Source organism: Melospiza georgiana, chromosome 6 (assembly GCF_028018845.1).
Source record: "Melospiza georgiana isolate bMelGeo1 chromosome 6, bMelGeo1.pri, whole genome shotgun sequence".
In the NCBI taxonomy this organism is placed as follows: Eukaryota; Metazoa; Chordata; class Aves; order Passeriformes; family Passerellidae; genus Melospiza; species Melospiza georgiana.
In genome coordinates, this window is record NC_080435.1 from 52,179,815 (window position 1) to 52,205,277 (window position 25,463).

A 25,463-nucleotide genomic window follows, 5' to 3' on the forward strand; every position below is an offset into this window, starting at 1 on the left:
CAAATTCTAAGGGAAGAGTTACAGGAAGAACTGTTTGCCATGGACAAATCCATGATTTATTTCTTCAAGACTTCCGGTGAAAGCTCCTCTAATTCACCTATTGTAGACAACAACTGAAGATTAAAAGATGAACTCTTGGTCTGCTCTACCTGGCAGATGTGCTCTCTCACTGACATACGAAGCTTTAGAGCAAAGATCCCTTAGAAGCACCTGCAAAAAACCCCCATGCTTCAAACAGGGAGACCTTCTTTATTTTAATTACTGCTCTGAAGCACTTCGTTATGATCATGTGCCTTGTAGAGTCTTCACACCATCTGTACAAGACACCTTTGTGCACTCATTCTTAACAACAGCAGGAGATCCCCTCCTCTTTTTTTCCATTTTCTATAAACACAAGCCAAAGGAGATAAAAATGAAACTCTGGCTATTTTAAGTTTCATTTCCCACTGATTCATTTGTCAGTAAACTCTGATTTGAGTTTGAAGACACGGTATTACATGTGTGGGCATCCTGATGATTACTGAAGGTCAACATTCACATTCTGTCTTTACTCAATTAAAAGGATCTAACCCTCAGAACAATGCAGATCCTTGGAGTTCATTGGAAGCAGGTTTTGAACAGTTTACCTGACTTCCATTAAACAGCTTTTGGCATAGGTTTTTACAATTCCTGCCTTTATTATACAGCTGCACTGCACCCTCTGGTGCTCTTTGGGCCTTGATAGGAGTGTCCTTTGAAACAGAGTTTTCTGTTAGTATGTGAGAGACTCACTTTGAAAGCCTGGTAGAAGCTCACAATCTTTCTAAACTTTTCCTCAAAGATACTGCCTAAGCCTTCCCTTGCTTGGTCTACTCAGAAATGGTTAGAAGACTTAAAAATTGGTCCATGTTAAAAATATTGGTGTAGAAATCCAGGCATGAGTCTACTTGATGCTCAAGAGACTCTTTGAGTGTGAGAAACATTGGTACAGGCTCTCCCATTGCTCAGTAGATGAATGGGGTGGTGTTCTCATTTTTCAAGGAGAAAAGGCTATCCAAGCTGTCAGATACAAGAGGAAGTTCATTGCCTCTGCTGTGACCAGTTTCCACTTCATTCTGGTTGGTGTGGGTGTCTCCCCATGCAGCACGTTGGTGATGCATTTCCCAGTTCCAGGGGACTAATTCTTGGGAGCCTGCACACCCAGTATAGGGCTGCATCTTCCTTTGGCTCACAGGTTCTCAATTTCTCAATGAAATGTGTCCAGAAAAGCCCAGTGTTGCTTCTCACTGCATTTTCATGGAGCCTTAGTAATGATTCTGGTTTGGGTGCAACAGCTGGATGATCCTATTTGTGCCTAAAGCTAGACCAAGGACTCAAAGACTATCTTCTACATCACTCTCTAAGGCTCACTCTGTAAGTAAATGAATCGTAGAAATAAGAGTATATCTGTAATCATCTTGAGGTCTAATGGCCTCTGTTGGTTTCCAACATTTTTTGTATATTAATAAAGTTGCAAGACATCTGTTAACTGTATCAATGAGACACTGTTATCCTTCAAAAATACTAATGTGGGTAAAACAATTTGTTCCTTATTAGGTGCTCATCTAATGTTTCTCTGCCAGTTTAAACTGGCAATCCACTGAAAATTCCAAACTCAGAGCTAGGAGTTGTTAATCTTTGAAATTAGTTTTTAAAGTCTGCCCGTACAATTAAGAATTGTCAGACATCTACCAAAAATATTGTTGGACTAATTACATACACTGAAGCTTTTTAGCTGGAATCATAGAGTTAACAGAAAACTTTCCAAAAGTCCCTCTAACATAAATTCCGTGTACAAAGTGGTACAGTGGACATTCCTGCTTCCCCACCCTTAGCTAGCACAGCTTACACTTCAGCAGTGGAGGTTTCTGTCTGGATCCCAGCTGTGCTGTGTAGCTGGGTGTCCCAGTGCCCTGCCCAAGGATAAACAGGGCATTGTATTAAGCAGATTAAATTTCAGAAAAAACAGCCTTCTGCTGCAGTCTCCTCTTACCTGGAAAACACCACACGTACAGGAGGGGAGGAGGTGGGAGAGGAATGGTGGTCTGGGTTTGTCATTGCCTGATTCTAAAGAAAAAACTAAGCACAAGAAGCTGGTGGTGATCAGACACACGGGAGGAGGAAAGCAAAACTGGTGCAATGAGTCAAACATTTATGTGCTATAGGGCAAGGTTAGTGCCAAGAGCTCTGTCTGGCTCTTTTTCTAACAATTGTGCATGATCATCCTCCAAAAGATGGAAACAGCTGCTGGCCCTGGCTCCTGACAGCTGTTTGCAGCATCTGCACAGCTGCATCCCGTGGAGGTGCTGTAAAAAGCAGGAGCAGGTAATAGATTTTGCAAAACTGGCTTGCAAGTCCCCGAGGCTGAACTGAACTGTTGTAAATCTCACCCCCAGATGTGAATTTTCTGTCACTGAAACAAACACTGCCTTACTGTGCAGCCATGTAGGAGCTGCCCTAGGAGCTGCCTCTCCCCATTTAGGCAACCTTCACACAAGGGTTGGGTGGGTTTTTGAGCTGTATTGTTAATCCTTACTCCTGTTTCAAATCCCAGGTAGTGATTAATTACTCCATTGTGAAAGGACTGAAGTACAATCAAGCAACTCCTACCTTTCATCAATGGCGCGACGCACGGCAGGTCTATGGCTTGAATTTTGCAAGCAAAGAAGAGGCCACCACGTTCTCCAATGCAATGCTGTTTGCTCTGAACATCATGAACTCACAAGATGGAGGTAAATTAATCTCTGTTAGTCTGTGACATTTTAACATGCTCGTTACCAATCACCTAGTGCACTTGTATTGGATATTATGCCATTATAACACACTTGATAATAAAAAACCTTGGCCTTTAGAGCAGTGTTTGCTGTAGTATGAATTGCACATTTTCAGATTTTATTTCCCTTTCTGCTCATTTTTCATGGTGCCTTAACTCACCATAGGAAATCAATAGTTATTTGGGAATGCCTCAGCAGGCAGGTAGCCCCACTGATTTATGTGGATCTGCATATGTGTTGTTTTACATGCAAGATGGCAGAATAAAACTTTAAGTAAACAGAAGCTAAAATCTGAAGTAAAAAAACAGAAAAAAAACAGAAGCTAGAAACTTTAAGTAAATCAGAAGCTAAATCTGAAGTAAAAGTAGCCAAATCTGACAGGATAGAACTCAGAGCTGATATTTCCAGTGTGTTGGAGCAGCTTCAGCCATTGGCTCTTGTGGGTCAGCTTTCCAAAAGAGGAGCGTGAGGCACCTTGGTTATTGAATACTATATTGACTGTAAAAGAACTTTGTGGTCAAGTTTGCTATTCTGTGAATTTGCCATTGCATTAGCTTGAACTGGGCCAAAATAAAGTCTTGGTTTCTCAGTGGAAACCAGTTTCTGGTTTGTGGTATCTGGATGAAGCACTGCCCTCAGTTACACGTTTATGACCTCTCTGCAGCTCCTGGGCCGGGAACAGAGCAGTCCTTGTGTGGTGTCTTTCCTTTTGTTTGTTCCTGCAGAAACACACACCACAGCCTTATTTTCCTTTTGCAAACATGATGAGTCAAGGTTTGCATCATGTGCTGCCATCCAGGTTTCACTGCAGTGTTCAGTGGGGATGGACAGCAGCTCTTCAGAGGGAGATTGTCCCCTGACAATCTCCAATACACAAATATCTCTTACTGAAAGGTGTGCTTGTAATGTAAGAGTTCAGATTTTTTTATTTTGCTCTTTCTGCTCTATTAAGCTGGCAAATGCAAAACTCATCAAAAATCAAGCCGTATTTCTAATTCTTATCTATATTTAGAAGTACTGGGTACTTAATTCTGCTTTCTTCATCTTGAACATTTTCAGCTGTAGTTGTGCCACAGCAGGAGCCTTCATGAGGAAATCTGGCCCAGATTCACCAGTCCTAAACTCACATAAGTCTGAAGAGTACAGAGCTCTTTGGCTGCTCAGATGTGCCCACCCCTTTTAGACCTCCAAATTTGGGTACTTTGACTATGGTTGTGTATAGTGATTGGTTTAATGTTTGTGATGAGTCTGCCTTTCCTCCAAAAGTCCCTAAATTTGGGTTGGGTTTTTTTCCTATCTGTCTGTTTCTGTCAAAGGGAGTGAGGTTTTTGCAGGATTTTGAGTTTGCTTCAGGGAGGTGCCTTGTGGAAACACAAGTCTCAGGGTAAGAAACAAGAAACTGCCTTAAATTATGTTAGCAACACCTAGCAATGAGCAACACGTATTTTTAAGAAAGTATTTTTGAGCACTTGAAAAGGCTAATAAATTTCTGAGAAGTTTATGCATATACAGCCAGGAATAATTCACATTTTGATTTTCTTTGGTATTTTTTAATTCATTTCCTTAGCACATTGAAAGTGTGCTTTAGATGCTGTGCAGGTTTAAAATCCAGTCCATGCTGAAGAGCTTGTATTTAGAGTTTGTAGTTGTCACATTCAAAGACATGAATTGGGCCACAGATAAAAAACTTTATTTTCTGGACAAAAAAGAATGGCCTGGTAAACATTCAGTCCTCAGCAACCCTTTTTGTCTCATAGATAAAGTGTTAGAAGTTTCAAAGATTGCCAGTTGTCCCATTCTTTACAGCTGAACTTGTCAAAAACTGACATTTTGATTAAAGGACATTTCAGGGTTTTGGGGTTTTTTTAAAACCTCTGATTGTATGAAACAAATTCCAGAAACCCTCATTTTTCATTTTTTTTTAAATGATGGAATTTATTTGCAGAGGTATTTCTCTTTAATATTAGCTACACATTGGTAATGGATTAGAATGAAGCTTTTTATGTCATCATAAGTTTTCCCATAAGTGCAGTGATCTCAGCATGCAAATTGACAGCAAAAGTACATAATGGATATAAGGTATGAAATGTTTTTTCATATCTCCTCTTCCAGGCTTCTATAGCCCTTAAGCTTTTGTGGGCATGAATTAATGTGATAGGAATTCACACAAACACACATATCCATATATCTTTTCAGGCACTGCCACTGCCTGCATCCTCCATCCCTTCTGCTGCCTGCATGCTGCATTAGGGTCTGCTTTTTTCATATGGAAAAATCATTAGGAAAAAAATGTATTTATTATATCTATGCATCCATGTTTTAAAGGTGCCCATGTGCTTATGCAGATGGATGGCAGCTTTAAGGGGCTCATTTGTATGCCCAGAACTGCTCATACACTCATAAAAAGCTCAACCAAAACCACAGGGTGAAACAGAGGCTCCCTCTGCCCCATTCACAGGGCAGCAAACCCTATCTGCTGTTCTGAAATTGGAATATGCTGTGTGCACTACTTGGCACATGCTATTTCTAATGTTTCGTTTTTTCTCACATTCCCCACTGAGACATTATTACATTTGATACTGCTGATCCTCCCATAGTTGAATAGATTCTGGCTTCCATGGCTGCTTCTCCCTTCATTCTACCACCCACTTCCATAAACTAAAATTAATCATGGTAGACTACAGCAGTAGATGTGAGACTGCATCATATCTTCAGCAGTTGTGGAGTCAGGGTACTTTTACACTCTTGAAAATAACTGGTCTTGGCATAAAGTAATGGTGTGAGGTTTGAATGGTGCATTAATCTGAATTAGCTGAAAAAATGGTAGCAGTCTATGTTTAGGGGAGTTGGAAATAATTTTTAGGTAGTGATGACTTTCAAATGACTGGGTCACTTCAAATGAACACACAGTTAGTTATGAGCTAGTGGTGAGAATTACTGCACTGTCCCCCTTCTTCAAGTGAGAAAGAAGAACCACAAGCACTGATCTCTGTCCTGACTGCATGGGACATGAGTGAAAACTAAACCAAGTGCTTTGTTAAATGGGTGGAATCAGATCCTACAGCCAGACCGTGTTTACCCAGGTTACATTACAATGTTGGGGCAGGTGTCTTCCCAGGAGTGCGACACCCCAGAGTTTGCAAAAGTTGGGCGAAAAGCCATAGCCTGAACTCTGTCTGGCTGTGTTTCTGCAGTGGAGGTACCCATAGTCTCACCCATGGGGATGGCTGGCCACCTTGCAGGTGTTCCTGTTCTCAGTGCTGTGGTGGGAGCCTCTCCCAGTGCACGTGCCCAGGGTGGGCAAAGCAAGCCTTGAAAGAGGTGAACACAGACCTGGCTCATTCTTGTGCTTTGTAAGGATGCTGATGGTTAGGTCAGGGGTAATCCAAAATCAGAAAAAATGGGACTAAAACCAAAATAATATTACAAATATGCACCATCCTTCCTTTAGAGGTTGACAGCTGCCTCACTGAATCACAGTTTTTTTACCTGCCAGCTTATTTATGTGCCTAATTAATTTGATTTCCTTTTACATCTCTTTAATCTGTTCTTCCTTACAAACAAAAGGAGAAATGTTGGTTCTGAGCCAGCCTGCAAAATGAGAGCAAATGATAACATTGGTAATAAGCAAGTCAATCTCTTGCTTACAGTGCTTTAATGGTGTCATTTAGTAAGACCATTAATATGACAAACAACTTGCCATTTAATTGTTTTTCTTTAATGGGTGTCCACTTTGAGAAGTCAGACCTTTTGCTGGCATAACTTACCTGGTACAAGGTAGTGTGTCACCAGCTAACTTTGACATCTGCAGCCAGGTTTCACTGGGGCAGAGCCTCACCCCTTCCTGCCCCAGGAGACTGTGGAGGAATTGTGCACAGATCTTGCCCACAGGCTGTTTGATATTTTGTTGTATTCATATTGTTGTTATCCTATTTCTAGAGTCCCGTGCCTTCTGAGTGGTTTTCTCACACACAGCTCTTCACAGCAGTGCTGCTGCTTCTTCATCAGAGCCCCTCCAAGACTCTCCCTGCCCAGCCAATCCACCCCCTTTTATCCCAGTTATCTTCATTAGCCACAGCTGCTGCCCAATTAAGGACATCACAGCTGCAGCCCATTTAGAACAACTAGGATCGGGGCAAGGCCACTTATACAATACATAGATTTTACTTGGACTCCTACTATAACGTTTCATGTTTTTTGGGGCTTACATCCTCTTAGATTTGCCAAGTGCAATGGCTGGTGGCAGGGCAGCATGGTCATTGGAGCAGGACATAACGTGAGAACATTAGCAAGCTAAAATGGGCAAGTTCTTCCTTGCCAGAATTGGGTAGGAAAGCCAATGGTGCCTGAAATGAAGGTAACTCTCTGCAGGGCTTAATGGAGCCTGTGATGTCTGTGCTTCTCCCATGGAGCTTACACTTCCAGGAGAGAGGGAATGTGAGACTATTTTCTCTCCTTTCTTGTTCCCCAGTTTTCTGGGGATGGGCAAAGGGATTCTTCATCTTTTTCTTTCTTTATTTGCTCCCTTCAGACATTGAGTCCCAGCTGGTTGCTGGCTACACCTGCATGTTCCCATGTCACATCAGGGGACAGTGGTTCAGCTTTGTGGCTTGGCATGACCAGCTCTGAGGGCACCTTGGGCTTCCATGGCTTAAAGACTTGGAACCTCTAGGAGAAGAATTAAGACTCTGATTTGTGCTGCTGGTAAATGCTGCCTGTGACATAGTGAATATAATGTACTGTGAACTTCTGCTTTTCTTTTGATGTCTGTGCCCTGGGGACTTAGATAGTTATTGTTGACTTGCAATGTATGAAAATTCCATTTCTAAATGTAAACACCACATGCTGAAATGCCTTGTGCAGAGTTAATCATAGTTAGAGGTCAGCTGCCTTATCTGACTAAGAACAGAGACTTTGGACAAAAGCTTGAAACAGGAGAGAGGTTTGAAGAAGATTAATAGTGATTTATTTCTTTATTTTTGCCTTGTAAGAAAGCCATTTTCTTGTTCTAAGTGTCTTACAGACCACACAATACAGACATAGGTCATGGAGGGTGCAGAGTTCAGCCCTGTGCCTTCAGCTTCAGACCCTGCCTTGCCTCTGCAGGGAGGATGTTTTGATAGAAGGATTGTTCCTCACTCCTCTTCCTCTGGTTAGATCTGCTGCCTTTTCCACCACTGTGGATTATTTCTCCTTGATTTTATTAAGTTCTTGGGAGCTTGATATCTTTTTCCATTCCTTCAGTCATTCTGCTCTTATCCTTTCAGAAGTGATGGCATGTCTCCACATTCCTCCATGGGAGGAAGTTCCTTGAAAAACACTTTGGAGAAATAAAAGAATAAAGATTTGATTCATCAAATAGGAGATAAACTGGCAGAATGTACCATACATTCTCTCTCCTAGTTAGATGCCCTAAGTATTTGCAAGGTTTCTGTCAGTGAAGGATGTGTGTGAAGATTATGGTGCACTGGATTTCAGACAAAAGTGTACACAGGGTTTTTTATATTTTTTCTAATATTATATTGAGCTCAGTATTTTTTCATTAGCATTTTGACAGCTAGTCTTGCATCCCTCCGTTTTACAGTGGCACTAAAGTGTAACTTCTGGGAAATTTAGTCATCTTCTACAAAGCAGTGTCTGTTTTATTTGATAATATTGCCCCAAGACTTCCCAGCACCACAGAGGACACAGTGTGGGAAGACAAAATACTTCATCTTCATTACAGCACTGCATAATACATAAAATAGCTCATCAATAATGAAAGGGACCCACCACAGAACACAATGCCCACTTGCAGCCAGCTGGTTGCAAAACTGTGCTGGGCTAAAGAGATCTGTGCTCCGTGCAAGGTGCTTTGCATGCTGCACTGTGGACTCATTTCCCACACTGTCAGGTGTGTTGGTGCAGATTATAAAGCCCTGAGATGGTGTACTCTGTGCAAATGTAATTTTTCACAGTGCTTATAACACTTAAGGATGTGTGTAACTTCAGCTGGCACAGACATTGCAGAACCATAAGCATGCATTCTGCTGCAAGTCTTTGAATCAAGTCATTCCAGACATTGTTCCTATTTATAATCTAGGCATACAGAACTTGTAAACAACAAACTTTTGGACTCACTGGTGTAAATATAATCCATGTGGTCAGACACCTTGGGCTAGCCAAACTAGCAGCCTGCAGGCAGTGGTTAATTGGGTACATGTGAAAAATAAAAAATATCTGCTTCTTAAAAACACAAAAGTTTTCCCAGGGTAATAACTGTTTTCTGACTGACATCTTTCAAAAACACCAGAAAAAGGCTTAGAGAAATAAATTTCACAATGTTTCCAGACTCATGCCTACACCAGTTTCAGTATCAGCTTTAGTCACTCAGAAATGTTCTGCAGATAGGGGGGTTTCTGATCTAAATTGCTGTGCTTTGTAAGTCAATGAAGAGGGAGGGAAAATTCAAATAAGATGATGAGCTTTTTCCTTTCATCTGCTGCATTGCTTTATCACTGAAACCGTTCCAGAAAAGTCCACGTGACATACAGAATCTTTTAGAATATTGCTTACTCTAGAAATAAATTCCTTCCTTTGCCAGTTGGACAGGGATGAGCTGTTACCCAGCAAACCAGGTGGGAATTTATTTTCCTGCAGCAGCCAGTGAAAGCCTGTGAGGGCAGGAGTCCCTTGTGACCCCAGCTGTAAAATACCAGCTCAGCCACAGGACCATGCATTGTGTTTAATTCCCAAAACTTCTTCTTCCTGTGCTGGGGGAGGATGACAGTCCCCGTACAAGCCCTCTGCCCAACTTTCCAAAATAACCAAACTTCTCCTGGAATAATAGGCACTTGCTTGCAGGCTTCCCCTGCCTGCCAGACTGCTCAGGTGCCCTCTTCTCAGGTTAACCTGGGCTTCCTGACTGGATATATGGCATTCCACAGGATCAAAGGTGGAAAGGACTGAGTTGGAAAGGACTCACAAGGATCACCAAGTCCAGCTCTGAAGTGAATGCCCATACAGGGATGGAACCCACAACTCTTGCATGATTAGCATTAGGCTCTGACCAACTTCTAGGAATCTGGGTACATTTCACATTAAGAGAAACATGTTTAAAGACAGAACTGGAAGAAGTTGGCCCAGCCAGGAGAAGGAGTGAGTAAAACTGGTTAATCTTTTGTATTAGCTTGGCTCCAGCTGACTGGAGCCCAGGAGGTGAATTGATTGGCTGGTGAATATATAAACTGGGATTACAGACTTCTTTCAATGCTAGAACTGTAAATTTCATTGCCATTATTCATCTGTCAGGAAGTATCAAAGCGTTATTTAATTATTCTGCTCTATAGAAGCAGGCATTTTTTCAGCTCAGTTTTTCAGTCCCCCGGATGGTAGGGATCCAGAGCAGAAAGTTTTCTCACAGTGTCATGCAAATACAGACCCATGACATGCTGCCTGTGCCTCTCAGCCCTTTCCTGCAGGACTCCATTGAACCCTGCTCAGAGCCGGAGCTGCAGCAACAAAAGGTGCCTCTGCTCTTTGAAAAGCATTATATACCTAAAGGCTCTTGAGTCACTTGCTGATGCTTTTTGCTGTGCTGAACTCCTCTGCACTAAATCAAAACCACTTCAGGAAGGAAACTGTGTGTGGGAAACAAAACTGCTGAGAGATTTAAGAGAGACTTGCACACGTCGACTTGTGCTAGCAAGATTCCCTTGCACCATTGCCTTCCAACCCCTGTTTTTCTGAGTGTGCTGCAAACTGGAGAAGTTCCCAGAGCTCAGTGATAGAAGATTCACTGTGGCTTTTTTACTAGAGTATAGTCAGTGGCAGAAGAATATATTAGCTTAAGAAAAAAAATAATTATCAAAATTTAACAAGTCCATTAATTTATGTGCAAGCCGTATGGGCCAGATTTTGGCAAGTGTTCATTTGGAGACCATTTATAGAATTGTTTGGGTTGGAAGGGACCTTAAAGGTCACCTAGTTCCAGCCCCCTGCCATAGGCAGGGACAATTTCCTCTAGATCAAGTTGCTCGAAGCTCCATCCAGCCCTTTGCTTCTTTTTATTTAATAAATTTTCTGTATTCTCAGCTAAGAGCCAAACTCTATAATAGTTTGTCTCTGCACAGTAACTCCCCTAGCTGTGATCCCACTCCTGGCAGTCAGTAATGTGTGACCATGATTTTCCTGTCAATGGAAGTATATTTTTCACTATCTGCATCTGTAGCACTGGGTTTTGTACCTGAGCTGGGATCTCTGTGTGGCCAAGAAACAGTAACAGAGGCTCTTGGTACAGTCAGTTATGTATTAGGTGTCCCTAAAGGCAAAATTAATCCCATTCTCCCTCTCTTTCTCATCACTGGCTGCACAGGATTGATGCTAAGAACCTGTCTTTGGTCCCTGACAATTTTACTATCATCTTCTTACTTTCTTATTAATGAAATAATGATTTCTAATTATGATGTAATTAATTAGTAACTATAATGATAATTAAACCTCTGGTTTAACAATAATAAATTAGGGACCTGAAAACTAATGTTCATAAGGTGTATTTTTAGTGGTGCTCTGTGGATTTCCTTGGGACAGTCAGTGAGAACTCCCAGGAACACATGTGTGTTGTGCATGTCCATATGTGTGTTCACATGAGCAGTGCACATCAGATTTTCACTTTTCTGCCTGCCTGAGCTCTGCAAACAGATGGGCTTTTTGCATGCAATCTTTTTTTATTTTATACCAGAAGTGAATTTGGGAAGATATTCACACATATATTAGATTGAAGTCAGGAATAAGTTGCTGGGCTAAGAGGAATTTTAGGAAGATATTCACATTTTTAGGAAGATATTCACATTTTTTTAGGAAGATATTTCACATATATATAGGTTGAAGTCAGGAATAAGTTGCTGGGCTAAGAGGATTTTTCACTTATAAAATTGGTAGTATTTTGAATTTCTTTTTTAGACTATGCTGCCATTATGTGATAGTTCAGTGTGCAAACAGCACTCATTAGAAAGGTGTTTGTGGTCAAAGCAGTGTTAGGACCAGGGGACTGTGCAGGGACAGCCAGTGGTGCAGCTGGGGAGGTGGGGCAGAGCCCTCTCGGGCAGCAGGCTCAGCTGAGGGAAAGTCTGCTTAATTCCAGTGAATCCCCATATGCTGCTGCCTGCAGAGCATGTCCAGCAGCTTCTCCTGCTGGCTGGTAATCCCTGGGCAGCTCACAAAGTCTGCCGTGGCCTTCTTAGGTGACTCTCTGTGGCCATCCAGCATCTTATTTTTCACCAAGTCGGGGAGTGGAAAGCTCTGGGTGGTGTTGCCTTCTGCAAGCAGAATCTCAGAGCCCTGTGGCAATGACTTCTGTTAATTCCAGGGAAGCAACACAGCTGAAAATGGGATTCATTTAACTGAACTGCGGCCATTTAAATGCTAGGCAGCTAGTTTACAATAATTGTGCATTTTGGGGCAGGGAGGTGAGTGGCTGCAGTCCTGTGCTGCTGGCTGGTGGCTGCACAGTCCCTGCCACACAGCAGGGAGCAAACTGAGAGATAGAATGGAGCAATGTGGAGCTGTCCTGCAGCTCAGGGAGGAAATCGTCTCCTAAGAGGTGATTTTAGTCCTCCAAGCATCCAGCCCTTGCCCTTGTACGTGCTCAGCTGCACAGCTGAGGAGCGCGCAGCGTGATTCAGGTCCTGATGGCGCCTTTGAAATTCTGCTCCACCTCTGCTGACAAAAAAAGCCAAACCCTGCCAAGCAATCACCGTCAATCAGATTTGCGTGGATTGCTTTATCTGTTGGTCTTGATTAGTATTCCGGAGATCTGAGTAGAAAACATGAATTTTAACCCTGCTTCCTGCAGTGCTGGTTTCCAGGGACTCCCTCTGCTGGTTAGAGCAGCGCCTGGGCAGCGTGTGAGCATCAGCTCTGCCGTCCAGCTGGGAGAGGCGAACCGAAGAGTATTTTGGCTTTTTTCACACCTTTAAAAATAAACGTGGGGTCAGAGTCGCTGAGGTTATCACCTCTTTTGCCTTCTTGAACTTGCTAGGTGTGCATTGCTCGTTCTTGTCAAGAAATGGTGCATTGCCTGCAGCGTGACAGGCTGAGGAGCAGGGCTGCAGGCACCTGTGTGCTGCTCCCGTGCTTTGCAGACAGGGGCAGGGGGACGTTCAGAAGGTTGGATCAGAAATCCATTGTCAGAAATCCATCTGAATATGGACTGTCCTGCGATTTAATGGATGTCCCTTCTAAGGCATTCTAGATTATGGAGTATTTGCTTTTTCTTTTTTTGGCTTACCGTTGGCATTCGTAATAGAAATGACTCTGCACATTTGAATCTGGGTCCCCAGGTTCCCCTGCATCATTTACAAACACACACATTGCAGTTTCACTTCTCAACATGCTTTGCCAGCAGATCTTACAGGATCCTTGCTAAATGCAAAAGAAAACACTTTGAATCAGCAAAACAGCAGGGCTAACTGAACTTGGGCAAGAAAAAAGAGCCTTTCAGTGTCCTCTGGAGCCTGCCAAAGCACTAAGTGCTGGTGATGACCTACAAGGGTGGCACATCTAATGCAAAAGCTGGCAAGAATTACCATGCACAGTGCAGCAGGAGGGGCACCAGAGGATCAGGGATGGAGAGGTGAGGGATGCAGGGAGCCAGAGGCTCTGGAGATGCATGGACCAAGAGTGTGGACAAGTTTCTGGATCTGCAGTGGAGGCAGAAGGCACCAAGAGAAAGCTTGGTTCTGGCAGAGTCAGCAGGAAAACTCCTGACTCAGATAAATGAGTAATTTATCCCTAGTTTGTGGAAGGAAGAGAGATTTGAAAAGTGTAAGAGAGGTGAGGATGCAAAGGGAAATGTGCCTTATGCTTCCTGCTGATTGTTTTATTTCTCATCTCTCTGACCTTTCTGATTACTCTAAATATGATATTTCAGCTTCAGAGCTAAAGCTAGAAAATAGATATTTGGCTCTTCAGATGAGCTGGCATTTGATTTCTTTTGTTTTTTTGGTCTGTGCTGTAACATTCCTGTGAGAGCACAGAGTAACTATGGGTTTTTTAAAGCTATTGCAATGATTTTCTCACAGGCGAGATTGCCCCTGGCTGGCTTTACATTATCTCATCAGCCTGTGAGTGCACCCCCAAATCACCTCTTTCTGCTTGTCAGAGTTTACTGGTGCGTCCAGAAATTGCCCAACAAGGGTCATGCTGAATGTACATCTTGTCTTGCACCACATTACATTGCAGTCAGGTCTTTCAGCACCGCCGTATTTTTAAATAATGTTTTCCCTGACGCTGCAAATGGTGCAGAACACTGTAGAGGCAGACAGCCCCCAAAGTGAGCTGGAGGCAGGAGCTTTGGTCAGCAGGCTGTAACACACAGGGAAGCTATTCTACAGTGAAAAACCATTGCAGAAACCTCAGTGTGCAGAGCTGTGTCCTGGTGGGGCTGCAGAGGTCGGGGCGATGTCACCAGGCTTGCAAGGGTTGCAGGAGTGGAGAGATAGACAAGAATCTTGACTCCATGATCAGAAGGCTGGATTTATTAATTTTATTATATATATTACATTAAGACTATACTAAAAGGAATAGAGAGAAAAGTTCAGAAGCTTGCTATGCTAAGAATAGAATAGGAATGAATCAACAAAGGAGCTCTCTCTGATTCTGTCCCAGAGAGAGCTCGGTCTTAATTGTACAGCCCTTAATTGTACACAAGCAACATGGGCCCATCACAGGTGCACCTGTTGCATTCCACAGCAGCAGATAACCATGGTTTACCCTTCTGGGGCCTCAGCTTCCCAGAAGGGGGAAAAATCCTAAAGAAAGGATTTTTATGAGAAGATGTCTGTGACAGGGCTGGGGGCATCAGTGGGGCTGAGGGGGCAGGAGCTGCTCTGCTCTGCAGGCAGGGCTGCTCACACATTCCACTGCCATGGCTCCATCCCCTGGAGTGCCTCTGCAGCTTCTCAAGTTAAATTTCAGAGCAGACACACCAACTGGACTTTTCCTCTAAAGTGCCTCCAGCCTGGGGAGCTCGCTGAGAGGTCTGCACCAAGGGTTGTCAAGGTTCTCTTAATGGGAACCAAATTTTTTTCCCCAGAAATGGGTTACATTCGGTTGTAGTTTTTATTTTACTAAAATCAAAATTGAACTTTCAACCTTCCTTAAAAGATGAAGTATGTATTTTTTGTTCTGAAATTACATTTGCTTCACTTTTGGTTTTCAAATGCAGACAATCTAAGTTACCATATTTGGTTATTTTGAAGGCAATGAGAAAGCCCTAGCTTTCTGATCCAAAATAAAGAGAAATTCAAGCTAAACATTCTTTTGTGTTTCCATTTTGAAGTTCAAATTCATAGCAAATTACAAAACTAAAAAGACACATTTTATTTTTAAAGATGAGAGGAAACATTGTGATATTTTTAAAGAAAAGGAAGATTTTTTAAAAATGAGAATCAAGCCTCCATACATTTCTGTGCAAGTTCAAACGTTGTTTTTAAACTGAATTTTAACATTGAGCCCCAAAATTCTACCAAAAGTTTATTTTTCATGGCTGCACTAGGAACAGTAAGGCAGCAATGAATCCTGGTCAGCAGCATCTTGAATTATTTGATTTCACATTATTTTTATTACATTTATTTTTAGTGTCAAAATTAATTTGCAGCTAATGTGAGAACATTAGCTATTTAAACAAAACTGCAGAACATATTGTCAGCTTTCACACTACATAAATTACACTGGTATTTTCTTGTATTACATGAGAAATAGTTACAGTAGGATATTTGGGGTTTTTGCCATATCACATGATTCTGAAAGTATCTCTTGTGCTAATCAGCTGATTTTGGGGTTTCATTTTAATTGTTCTACAACACTCAGAAAGTGATTCTGTCTTTTACACATATGTGCCTTTAAATTAGGTGGTTTTATTTCTTCCAGTTTAATATTGCTTGGAGGTTTTTAAATGTTTTTCAATGGGCTTTCATCACCACATTTCAGTCTTCTCACTGAGCTCAGTGCCTACAGAAGTTACAGTTAAATCTTAGCTTCTTTCATTTTTTCAGCTGAAGCATGTTTTCCCCTCCTATGAGTTCCTGTTGGTATGAGAGCACTCAAGGATGAGCTCTGGTTGTCTCTGGGGCTCCTTCCTCCATGGCCCAAATTGTTCAGGGTTTGTCCTCTGCAATGGGTTTATCAACAGCGGAGATTGGCTGGAGCAAATTTAAATGAATCTTTTTTTTCTCCCTGTCAGCAGTGGTTGGTCTTCCAGAGCTTTTACTTAAGTGATCTGGTCATGTTATCAATGACTTATAATTCAAAAAAGAGCAAACCCAAAATCTGACCTGCTGATAGGGTGAAGCATAATGTCTGTGCTGGCTTCTTTGTGCACAGCACAAAGGAAACCCCAAAACAAAACAAAAAAACCCAAACAAACCAACCAAACAAAAACTAAACCAAACCAACAAGAACAACAACAAAGTCCTCCCCGCTCCAAACCAGCTGCTTTGGGATGGTTTATTTTCACAGGAGATACAGTTCTGAAAGGAGATGCTTTGGGAACCGATCAGGTGGTGTTTTAATAGGGCTGCATGTACAGGGCATGTAGGACATGGGATAAGAATTAAATCCTCAAAATTAGAGGACTGTGGCCAGTCTGATGGCCAGGAATCCTTGGCATGAAACTGTCTCTAGAAGAGAGGTAACAGCTGCACCTTGTGGGCTTGAAATGCCTTGCAGAGGGAAAGGAGCCCTTTGTCATGACCCTGACTTTCATTAAAGTCTTTCATTAACTGACTCCCAGAAGTTATCAGCAGGGCTTTGTCCTGTCAGAATAGATCTTTATTTTGGGGTGGTAAAGATGAGGGCACATTTACAATGATGATTGTGTAGAGAGAGTATTATGCAGGGATTTATGTTCATTTGCATGGCAGATTAAGGCTTCATGCCGTGCCCTGTGTGAATTAAACACAGATAGCAGTTTTGAGAGTTATGAGATTTTCTGATGGATTTCTATGCTGAATTGCAGTGAAGTTTTATCTTATCAGATGGAAGTGCCCACTCCAATACATTAATATCCTTTCGTATTTGGAATGGATATATAAATAGATATCACATTGTGTATGCAAATTAGTCACCATATTTGCACAGATTTTTATTTCAAAGAAATTAAAGGTCATTCTGACTCCATAGGGAATAAAGTTTACAATTGGTAAGACAAAGCAGAGCTGCCTGTCCTTTAATGTCACTGGTTTCCTCAGGGAATGGTGCTTCATGTCCCCTGTCTCAGGGATGTGTGTGGATCCAGCTTCCCATGCCACCCCATCACTGCAGTCACCATCAGAGCTGTCTCTCCAAAAAATAAATAGGTAATGAAGGGAAATATGAAACAGAGAGATAAATAAAACTAAATAAAGAGTGATAAAAATTAAAACAGTGGGGTGATGCCCAGCCAGTGCTCCAGCAGCAGCCCCTGGCCAACCTTCCCCCTGGTTTTGTTGGTGGGTATGACACCAGGAGGTGTGGAACACCCCTTGGGTCAGCTGTGTCCCCTCCCAGCTCCCTGGTCACCCCCAGCCTGCTCACTGCTGGGGTGAGAGGCTTTGTGTGAGCGCTGCTCAGCAGGAGCTAAAACATTCCTGTGTTATCAACACCATTTCCAGCACAAATCTGAAATACAGCCCCATACTAACTGCTGGGGAGAAAGTTACCTGGACTGCAGCTGGAAGCAGCACAGCAGCCTTCTGCAAAGTGAGCACCCACACCAGGAGTGCAGAAAACGTTGGTGTATTTCTTCCTAAAAATCTACAGAACACCAACACAATATACAAACATACACATACACTGATTTTATTCATAGAATCACAGCTTGGGTGTGAAGGGACTTTGGGAAATCATCCCCCAGCAGCAGTCAGCCCCTCCCAGTCCAACTCCAGCTGTTTATGTACTGATCACAACACACTGTGCTGCAGAGGAATATCCCTCTGGCCAGTCTGGATCAGCTGGCCTGGCTGTGCTCCCTCCTGGCTTCTTGTGCAGCTCCTCACTGGCAGAGGACAGAGAACTGGAAAGTCCTTGACTTAGAGTGAGCACTGCTCAGCAGCACCCAAAACACCTGTGTTAGCCACATTATGCTCATACTGAATCCAAAACACGGCACTTCACCAGCTACTATGGAGAAAATTATCCCAACTGAAGCCACAACAGGGTCTTTTCCAACCTAAATGGTTCTGTGACTCTGTGACCTTTCCCTAGCTCTGTTTCCTCAAGCACCATTCAGCCTGACTTGAAAACTTCCCATGCTGGGGCTGTGGATGCTCCAGACATCCCATCCCAGCATTAACTGAGAGCCCTGAGTGCTCAGTGCCAGGGACAGGAGCTGCTTTGCAGGATTGAGACCCACTCCTGCTCTGTGCCCAGTTCAGCCTCCTCCTCTTCTGCAGGATGATTCTCTGAGGAAGCATTTTGAGGGAAAAGCTATTTCATGCAGTACTTTGGTAAGGAAAGAAAATTTCTGTGAAGGAAGTGGATTTTCAGTTGTTGGACATCCCATCGAGAAGAATTATAAAAATATGAAAATAATGTTCAGCCAGAGGGCAATGGGATGTGCTGATGGTGTGAAATGGGCTTCATGGTATTTCAGTGAGAGGTTAGCTCTCACCAGGAAAATGTGCTAGTTAGAGAAGGAGATAAAATGCTCCCCTATCACCAAATGTGAGTTACTGTAGGATTTATGAACACGGTCAGGGCTGTTTTGGTTGTGACTGATGATAGTAAGTGACTGCTGTGACCCTGCTACTTCATAACATCTCTATTTAAAGTGTCAGTGTATCACTTTCTCATAATATTGTGAGTCTGTTCCCCCAAATTTCCTTGAGGTGTTATTCATGGCTGCTTTCACAGTTTTTCATCTCAGCTAAGATGATTGATTAAAAATAGAACAACTGTCTTAAAGGTATTCCATGGCTCAATTCTTCCACTGAATTGCTCTTGCCTGATCTCCTACCCTTGCTATATATATATATATATTTGATCCTGGGAGGAGATGTGCTGCTGCCACCAGTATTTGTGACAGGGATGTAGCAAGGGAGTCTTCACCAGATGTTGAGGGAAAGTAACAGTGAGCTGGTAAGCCTGAACATACAGAGAAGAAACCTTATCATAATTATTCTTTTCCAGTGTAGCCTAGCATATATCTGGAATTATATATAATATAATATAATATAATATAATATAATATAATATAATATAATATAATATGTAATATATGCATATATAATGTATATAAATATATATAATATAATAGAATACAATGTAATATAATATCTTATATATATATAAACTTCTACAGAATTGTTGATGCCAAGATTGCAAAAGATGGTCCATTTAAAAATTTTCTTTTAAGGGATCACCTCCAAAAGCAAACAAGTTTTGACAAAAGCTGCTCAGCAGGTGCCTTTGTATTTATGTATTAGAATACGGTGAAAAAAGCAAACCAGTTATTAAATACAAAGTAGTGCTAGTCTCTAACAGTACATTTTAATAATATGTCATGTTGCTACAGAAGGTGTAATATTTGGTGTCCCTGGTGCCCCTAGGTTTAAAAGGGTTCTATTTCAATTTTTTATTACTACACATTACATTCTCCTCTCTCTTTGTGATGTGAACCTGTATTACTTTGGCCTAAAAGGTAAAAAGTAAATACCTGCCCAGCTGATGTGAGGGGTGAGGGAGTGACACCAGCAGCCCATCCTGCTGCTCAGAGACATCTCCACACCTCAGAACTGCTTTGCTAAAATGGGTAAAGACTTAATAAACCTTTCACATCTCACCAGCTAAGTAAGTATTGCTGAAAATGACATCTGACCTGAGTGAGAGGTTCAGAAGAGCCTCTGTGTTCTGGTTTTGGTGTAGCTGCTCCTGTGGGACCCCACACTCTTTGCCATACCCCTGTGCCCATTCTCTGTGTGGCATGGGCACTTTCCTGACTTTCAAGAGGTACTACCCCTGTAAAGTGGTATTTAGCGTTGAAACTGAGAAGTTTTGTGTCACATTGGTATTTCAAGCTCTGCTTAGCAAATCCTTGACAGCAGACAGGTGTGATTCACACTGTGGTGCCAGGGAGATGGGTGACATGGCTGTGGGTGAAGCCATCTCCTGCCTCAGGCTGGCACCTGAGCCCTGGATTTGTGGTCCAGGGTTTGAGCTTGGTGCATTGCTGCTGTGTGAGCTGAGATGCAAACCAGCCTCAGGAGATGTGAAGTTTTGTGACAGATTTGAGGTGAGATCTCACTCTTTACCCAGAGTGTTCTTCATGCCATGGGATGTCCCTGGTCACACTGGGATTCACTGACTCTGTGTTTGGGTGCCAGCTTTTCCCCAGCATCTCATTTGAACACTGTGCCTGACTGCTTAAGTCAATGTCTCTCTTCACTTTCCCCTTGGGAAGCTTTTTATAAAATACCAGTTTATAAAATTCCAGTTTATAAAATTCCAGCTGGCTCAGCTCAAATCTTTTGGAAGAGGTGATTTGGGCTGCCATCAGCCCAAGTACCCACTGGAAGTAAAACAATCATGTGAATAATGCTGCTTACAAAGCCCTCAGTGCTACCAAGCCCTGCCTTGAACAGCTGGTCTGGGTTTTTCAGTGCCACTTCTTCAAAATAAAAATAACTGCATGTAGCCCTCTGCTGCTTATATCTTTAAGCTATTATTTTTTTGACTTAGTAGTGATAATTATTAATTAGACATCTACATGGCTGCTAAAGCAGATATCAGTACTTTAACTGGGTGGATTTAAAGAGGGAATCACAGAAGGACAGAACCACAGACTAGATAAGGTTGGAAGAGACCACAGTGGAATAAAATATTTTTACATCCAGAAGAAGTTAGTTAATGTTAATACTGAGTAGTTGCACTGTGGCCAGAAATAAAATTTCAATTTTTTTATTCATGTGTGAATCTGAGTTGCTCACAGGTCTGCTCCTCTTCCACGGCCTTGGCACAATGCACTGACTTTGTGCACTCACCTATGATTTACACATTTGGTGGATGCCCAGTCTGTTGAGATGTTTATAAAATACAATTTATTCCTACTGAAGAGTGAGGGTAGGATGTGAGATGATCATAGCATAAAAGTTTTTCTTCTGAATGACCTGAGTTAAAGCTTCTTGCATGAGAGGCTTTCTCCTCTTGCTAACTCAGCTGATCTGTCTGGTCACCTCCACATTTCTCTGGCAGTTGAGCTACATGAAGAGATTCATAGAGCCATTAAAAAATTAATTTCAGCATACAAGAAGGCAGGTGTGCAATTATACCTATATTTTGTTTTATTTTCCAGTTGTAAAGTGTGGGATTTATGCTTATTTCTCTTCTTTTTTTCTCCTGAGAAGATCCAGACAAAGGGATGGTATATTTCAGCAAAGAGGATTGGTGGTGGTTTGTTGTGCCATCTTAGAACAAGTGCATATTGCAAGTTTAATGGGGCAAGTTGGATTTGATAATTGGTTTATTAGGATATTATATTTTTGTAGCAAGCGGGCAGCAGAGCTGCTGTGGCTCCAGCAGAATTTTGTGGTGCTTTCTGGAGAAGTGGGGACCTTTAGTCCATGGAACCATGTAAAGCAAGCTCGGTCATGTATGTGTAGAGCATTGGTTAAGTGTGTGTCAGGTTTTATGGGATGGAGCGACAAGCTGCTGACAGGGCTAGCAGGAGGATGGGGCGCTTTCCTTGCTTTTTTGTCCTTTGTGTCCTTGTTTCTCGGGGTCTCTAGCTGCTCAGAGTGACCCCGAGATAAGTTAAAGTCTCTTTTCCCAGCCCGGCAGTCGAAGAAGGAGTCAGGGCTCTTCATTTCTTGGTCTCAAGGTTATTTATTGTATCTTATTTATAAAATTCTTTCTCCTGTCCTGCTGAGGTCAGCTCAGCGTGACACTCAGAGGCACTCTGCCCACCTCAGAGGTGGTGTTACCTTTTTATACTAAAAACTGTGTATGCAATGTTTACAATCACTTCCCAATACCTATCACCTGTCTTAGACAGTGAGGTTCTACTCTAAACCAATCTAAAAGTGCCAACATCACAGCAGAAGAGGAGGCCAAGAGGAAGGAGAAAGGCTGGACATGCCCAGTTCCCTCCATCTTGCCCCCTGAACCCCCATTCTAAAAACCCCAAAAAATCTATTTTTTCACCCCATGACAAATTCACTATTGTTCTGCTTAATATGTTGTGGCTTGCTGATCTTCATCTAAGGTTGGTAACTTGCTCCACTGGTCATAATCAAACCCACAGGTGTTTTGGGCTCTGTGCCAGGGTCTCTGGGCCCCCTGGCAGGGGTCTGGGCAGTCCTGGACAGCCAGAGGGATGTCCTGAATTCCGGCACTTGTTCTCATTCCAGTTGGACAGAAGTCCATCCAGCAGTGAGCAGGTGATGGCTGTGCAGCCATTTGAGAAGGCCTGAGCAGCTCAGCCCTTTGTGCTGCCTCAGGGAGTGAAATGTGTTCCATGTCCTTCAAAACCTGTCTGCCCTTTTTACAGCCTGTGAGTGCTGGCTCTCTGTCTGCCCCTGGCTGGTCAGAGTGTGCATCCAAAAATCTGTCTCTGTTGGTCTCAGAAGGAAACCAAAGTGCCTGCCCTATGGGCTGTCCTGATTTTTCATTGTTGCAATTGTGTTTTTTTTTTTTTTATTTGTTGTGGAAAAAGTAAGCGAAGTACATCAGCTAGTCAGGTACCAGAAATGTGTGCAGCTGGTCCACATCAAACCTTTTCAATGAGGAAAGGATAGGTTTTGGTTTCCAGTCTTTCAGTTCAATCATCCTAAAAGCACTGCACGAAACACTAGATATTTCAGAAAAAAATACAACATTTAAATTGGTTTATTACTCTGCCAAGATTTATTTGAATTAAAATTCACACTTGGAGAAGGGCTTGGGGGGGAAGGAAGCATAAATTAATTTGCTAAGTGATACTAGAAAATTCCTTGTGAACTGTAAAGATCTTGATGGAAAAAAAAAATCCTGTTTTCATTTCATCCTTTTTTAGGACACTAAGAGATGGCAGGTGGAGAAAGTCTAACAGAACACCTTGTGCATTGGCACAGAAGCAGCATAAAGTCTTTCACATATCCATATTCTGAAAATTAATTATTTTCAACTGTTAGAGTGGGAACACAATATAATGATTCCTGCAGGTCTGCTGCCACAATGCACCAGTTCTGTGTGTCCCCTGCAGCCCAGGCTCAGCCTGCAGTGATGGTGCTTGGCCATGGCCAGTCCAGATGTCAGAAGTGATGGCTCAGAGTTTATGTTTGAGCATGTGCTTGTCCAGCTGGGATCCCAAGTGGCATTGCAGTGCTGAGTGCAGAAGGACAAAGTGCTGGCATCAGGAGGCTGGAGAGGACTCGCTGAGGTGCCAATTTCTGTCCCAAATTCCCTGAACCCCCAGGGCAGGAAGGAGACAAGCCTTGTGTCCAGCAGGTCTGTCCAGCACACTCCTGCCATGGGCTGTGCCATTTGGGTCACAGTTGCATTATCACAGGTAAGAGGAAGTTTATGAAAGTGTTTTATTGGAAGTGAAATTGTAGCCTCAGCAGTTGGGTGTTGCTGAGGAGAGTGTGATCTCTGACAGGGAGAGACCTTTATCATCAAGGGAACTTCTGATCCTGCCTTTCCTTGTCGTTCAATATTCCTTGTCATTCCCATCTCCAGTCAAAGGCGCCCTTGTTTATTCTTCAGGATGTCAAGCTCCAGCATGACAGCTCTGTGCAGTGTGTTTATCCACCAGGAGGGAAGGCCTCCAGGAGGGATGCCCTTGAGAGAGCGCTGAGTGCAGCCACAGCTCCCACTCCAGCACCCAGGCTCTCTCTCCAGTGCGACCCCTCACCCATCCTGTTGTCTCCCTCTGTTAATGGCTCTGGCAGCAGACAGCTATGACTCAGTCACCACTTTGTTCCTTACTTTCCCTCTGGCCATAGACCTGAGAACAACATCTTTTTTTTTTTTTTTTTTTTTTTTGCCTTTTCATCCTACATGTCCAGATGTATTGACTCTTTCTTCTTTTGCTGTCCCTGAGTCAGAGTCTTTCTCACGAACCCTCTCTGAGCTCTTGCAGGGCTGCTTGGGGGGTTCAGGGCTGGGCTCCAGCAATGCCAGTGACACATCCAGGCAGCTCCCAGGCAGCCCAAATCCGTGCAGCATCATCACCTGCTCGTGGAGGTGGTGGATGCCTGCTGCCTTGGCTGTCACCAGTCTTGGCCCTAGAGCCTGTGTCCCTTCCATGAGCAGGCAGGTGCTTACCTCACCCTCAGTTCACCTCTAAACAGGCAGCAATGTTACCCACAGTCAGCTGGGAGGACCTGCAAGGGGAGTGGTGCAGGGCAAGAAGGTCCCTCTGCCATTTCACCCTGGCAGCTGCTCCCCAGCTTCTGCCCTTTTCCTAATATTCCTAGTTTTCCCTCATCTTTCCTAATTTGGGGAATTGGAAAGGAGTATAACACACTTTGGTGTCTTAAGCGTCGCTGTTTTGGACACAAACTCAAAGCATGGCAGCCCATGCCATGAGATGCCTCCCTTAGAGGAAGGAGGTTTGCTCTCTGCTACTCCCCATAGCACACACATTTTCAACAGGTAAAACAGGTGTGGAGCAGCCAGCTGCTCCCAGAGTTAAATCCCTGTGCTGTGGAGAGTGGGCACTCCTCACAGAGCATGAGCTGACCCCTGTGGAGTGATGTGAATAATGTCTCAACCAGAGTGGATGACAGGTTTTTTCTTTGTGCCTGATCCCGTTTTCAATTGGGAGTTTATACTGGAAAAGAGTTTCAGGATTTGTCTGATGTGTGGCTGTATGTAAATTTCTATGGTAACCATCACATTTCATGTGCTCAGGGCATTTTCCTAAATTCTGCAAGAAGCTGTAGCTCTGATTATTTATGCAGCTCAAAGTCAAGTTTCATTAAGCCACTGGCTGTTTTGGTTTTTCACTCTCCTTTCCTTTTCTTACCACCATCCATTTTAGCTCTGCATTTTTCTTTTCCTTTCCAAATACAAGTGTTGTTTTGAAACTCAGGCCCTTGTCTGTACCAAACCTGCCCTTTTAATTACAAGAGAAATCACAACTTAGAACAACTCTTCCTTGGCACAGAACGGGTAGCACTGGAGGAGTTGCCATCATTTAGCTCAATTAACCTCACTTGGAAATTTTGAAGTCTGCAGTGTCCAAGGCCAAAGTTCCTGAGTTCTCACAGTCTCCTGAAATTATTTATTATTTAATGAACATAAATCTTCTGGCTTGCACTATTTTGCTGTAGTGTGTAGAATAGCATTGTGTCTTTTAGAGGCTTGGTGCTGTGGGGAATTGTAATACTAAGTCAGCATCCTACTTCTGCTTTTTGGTTCCTTGTTTCATACAAGGTCATCTGTTACAGCAGAGCTCAAATTCAGGCAAGCACTTAGGAGATTATTAAGTATACTTAGGTATTAAATGTGAATTATCTTTGAAATAACGACCTTAATTAAGACTTAGAAGCTGCTTAGTGGACCCCAAGCCATTAATAGAGAAGTCGTTTTGCAATAAAAACCATGGCCAGATGAAGTTCCTTTATTTGCTCTCCATATGCTGTGGACAGTGATACCTGCTTCCCTAATTTCCTCAGTGTCTTCAGGCAGAGTTATTTAGGGATCTGTGGAGAACATCTAGTCCAAGCACCTATT

The 25,463-nt window shown here is 42.8% G+C and overlaps 1 protein-coding gene across 4 annotated transcripts in view; it reads left to right on the forward strand.

The window, feature by feature from the left end:
- EVL (Enah/Vasp-like) overlaps positions 1–25,463 on the forward strand; it is a 147,545-nt gene that overhangs the window by 81,368 nt on the left and 40,714 nt on the right. For all 4 annotated transcript variants that reach the window (XM_058027125.1, XM_058027123.1, XM_058027126.1 and 1 more), the window contains exon 3: positions 2,573–2,750. In XM_058027125.1, the coding sequence (XP_057883108.1) occupies positions 2,573–2,750 (178 nt within the window). The remainder of the gene's footprint in view (positions 1–2,572; positions 2,751–25,463) is intronic.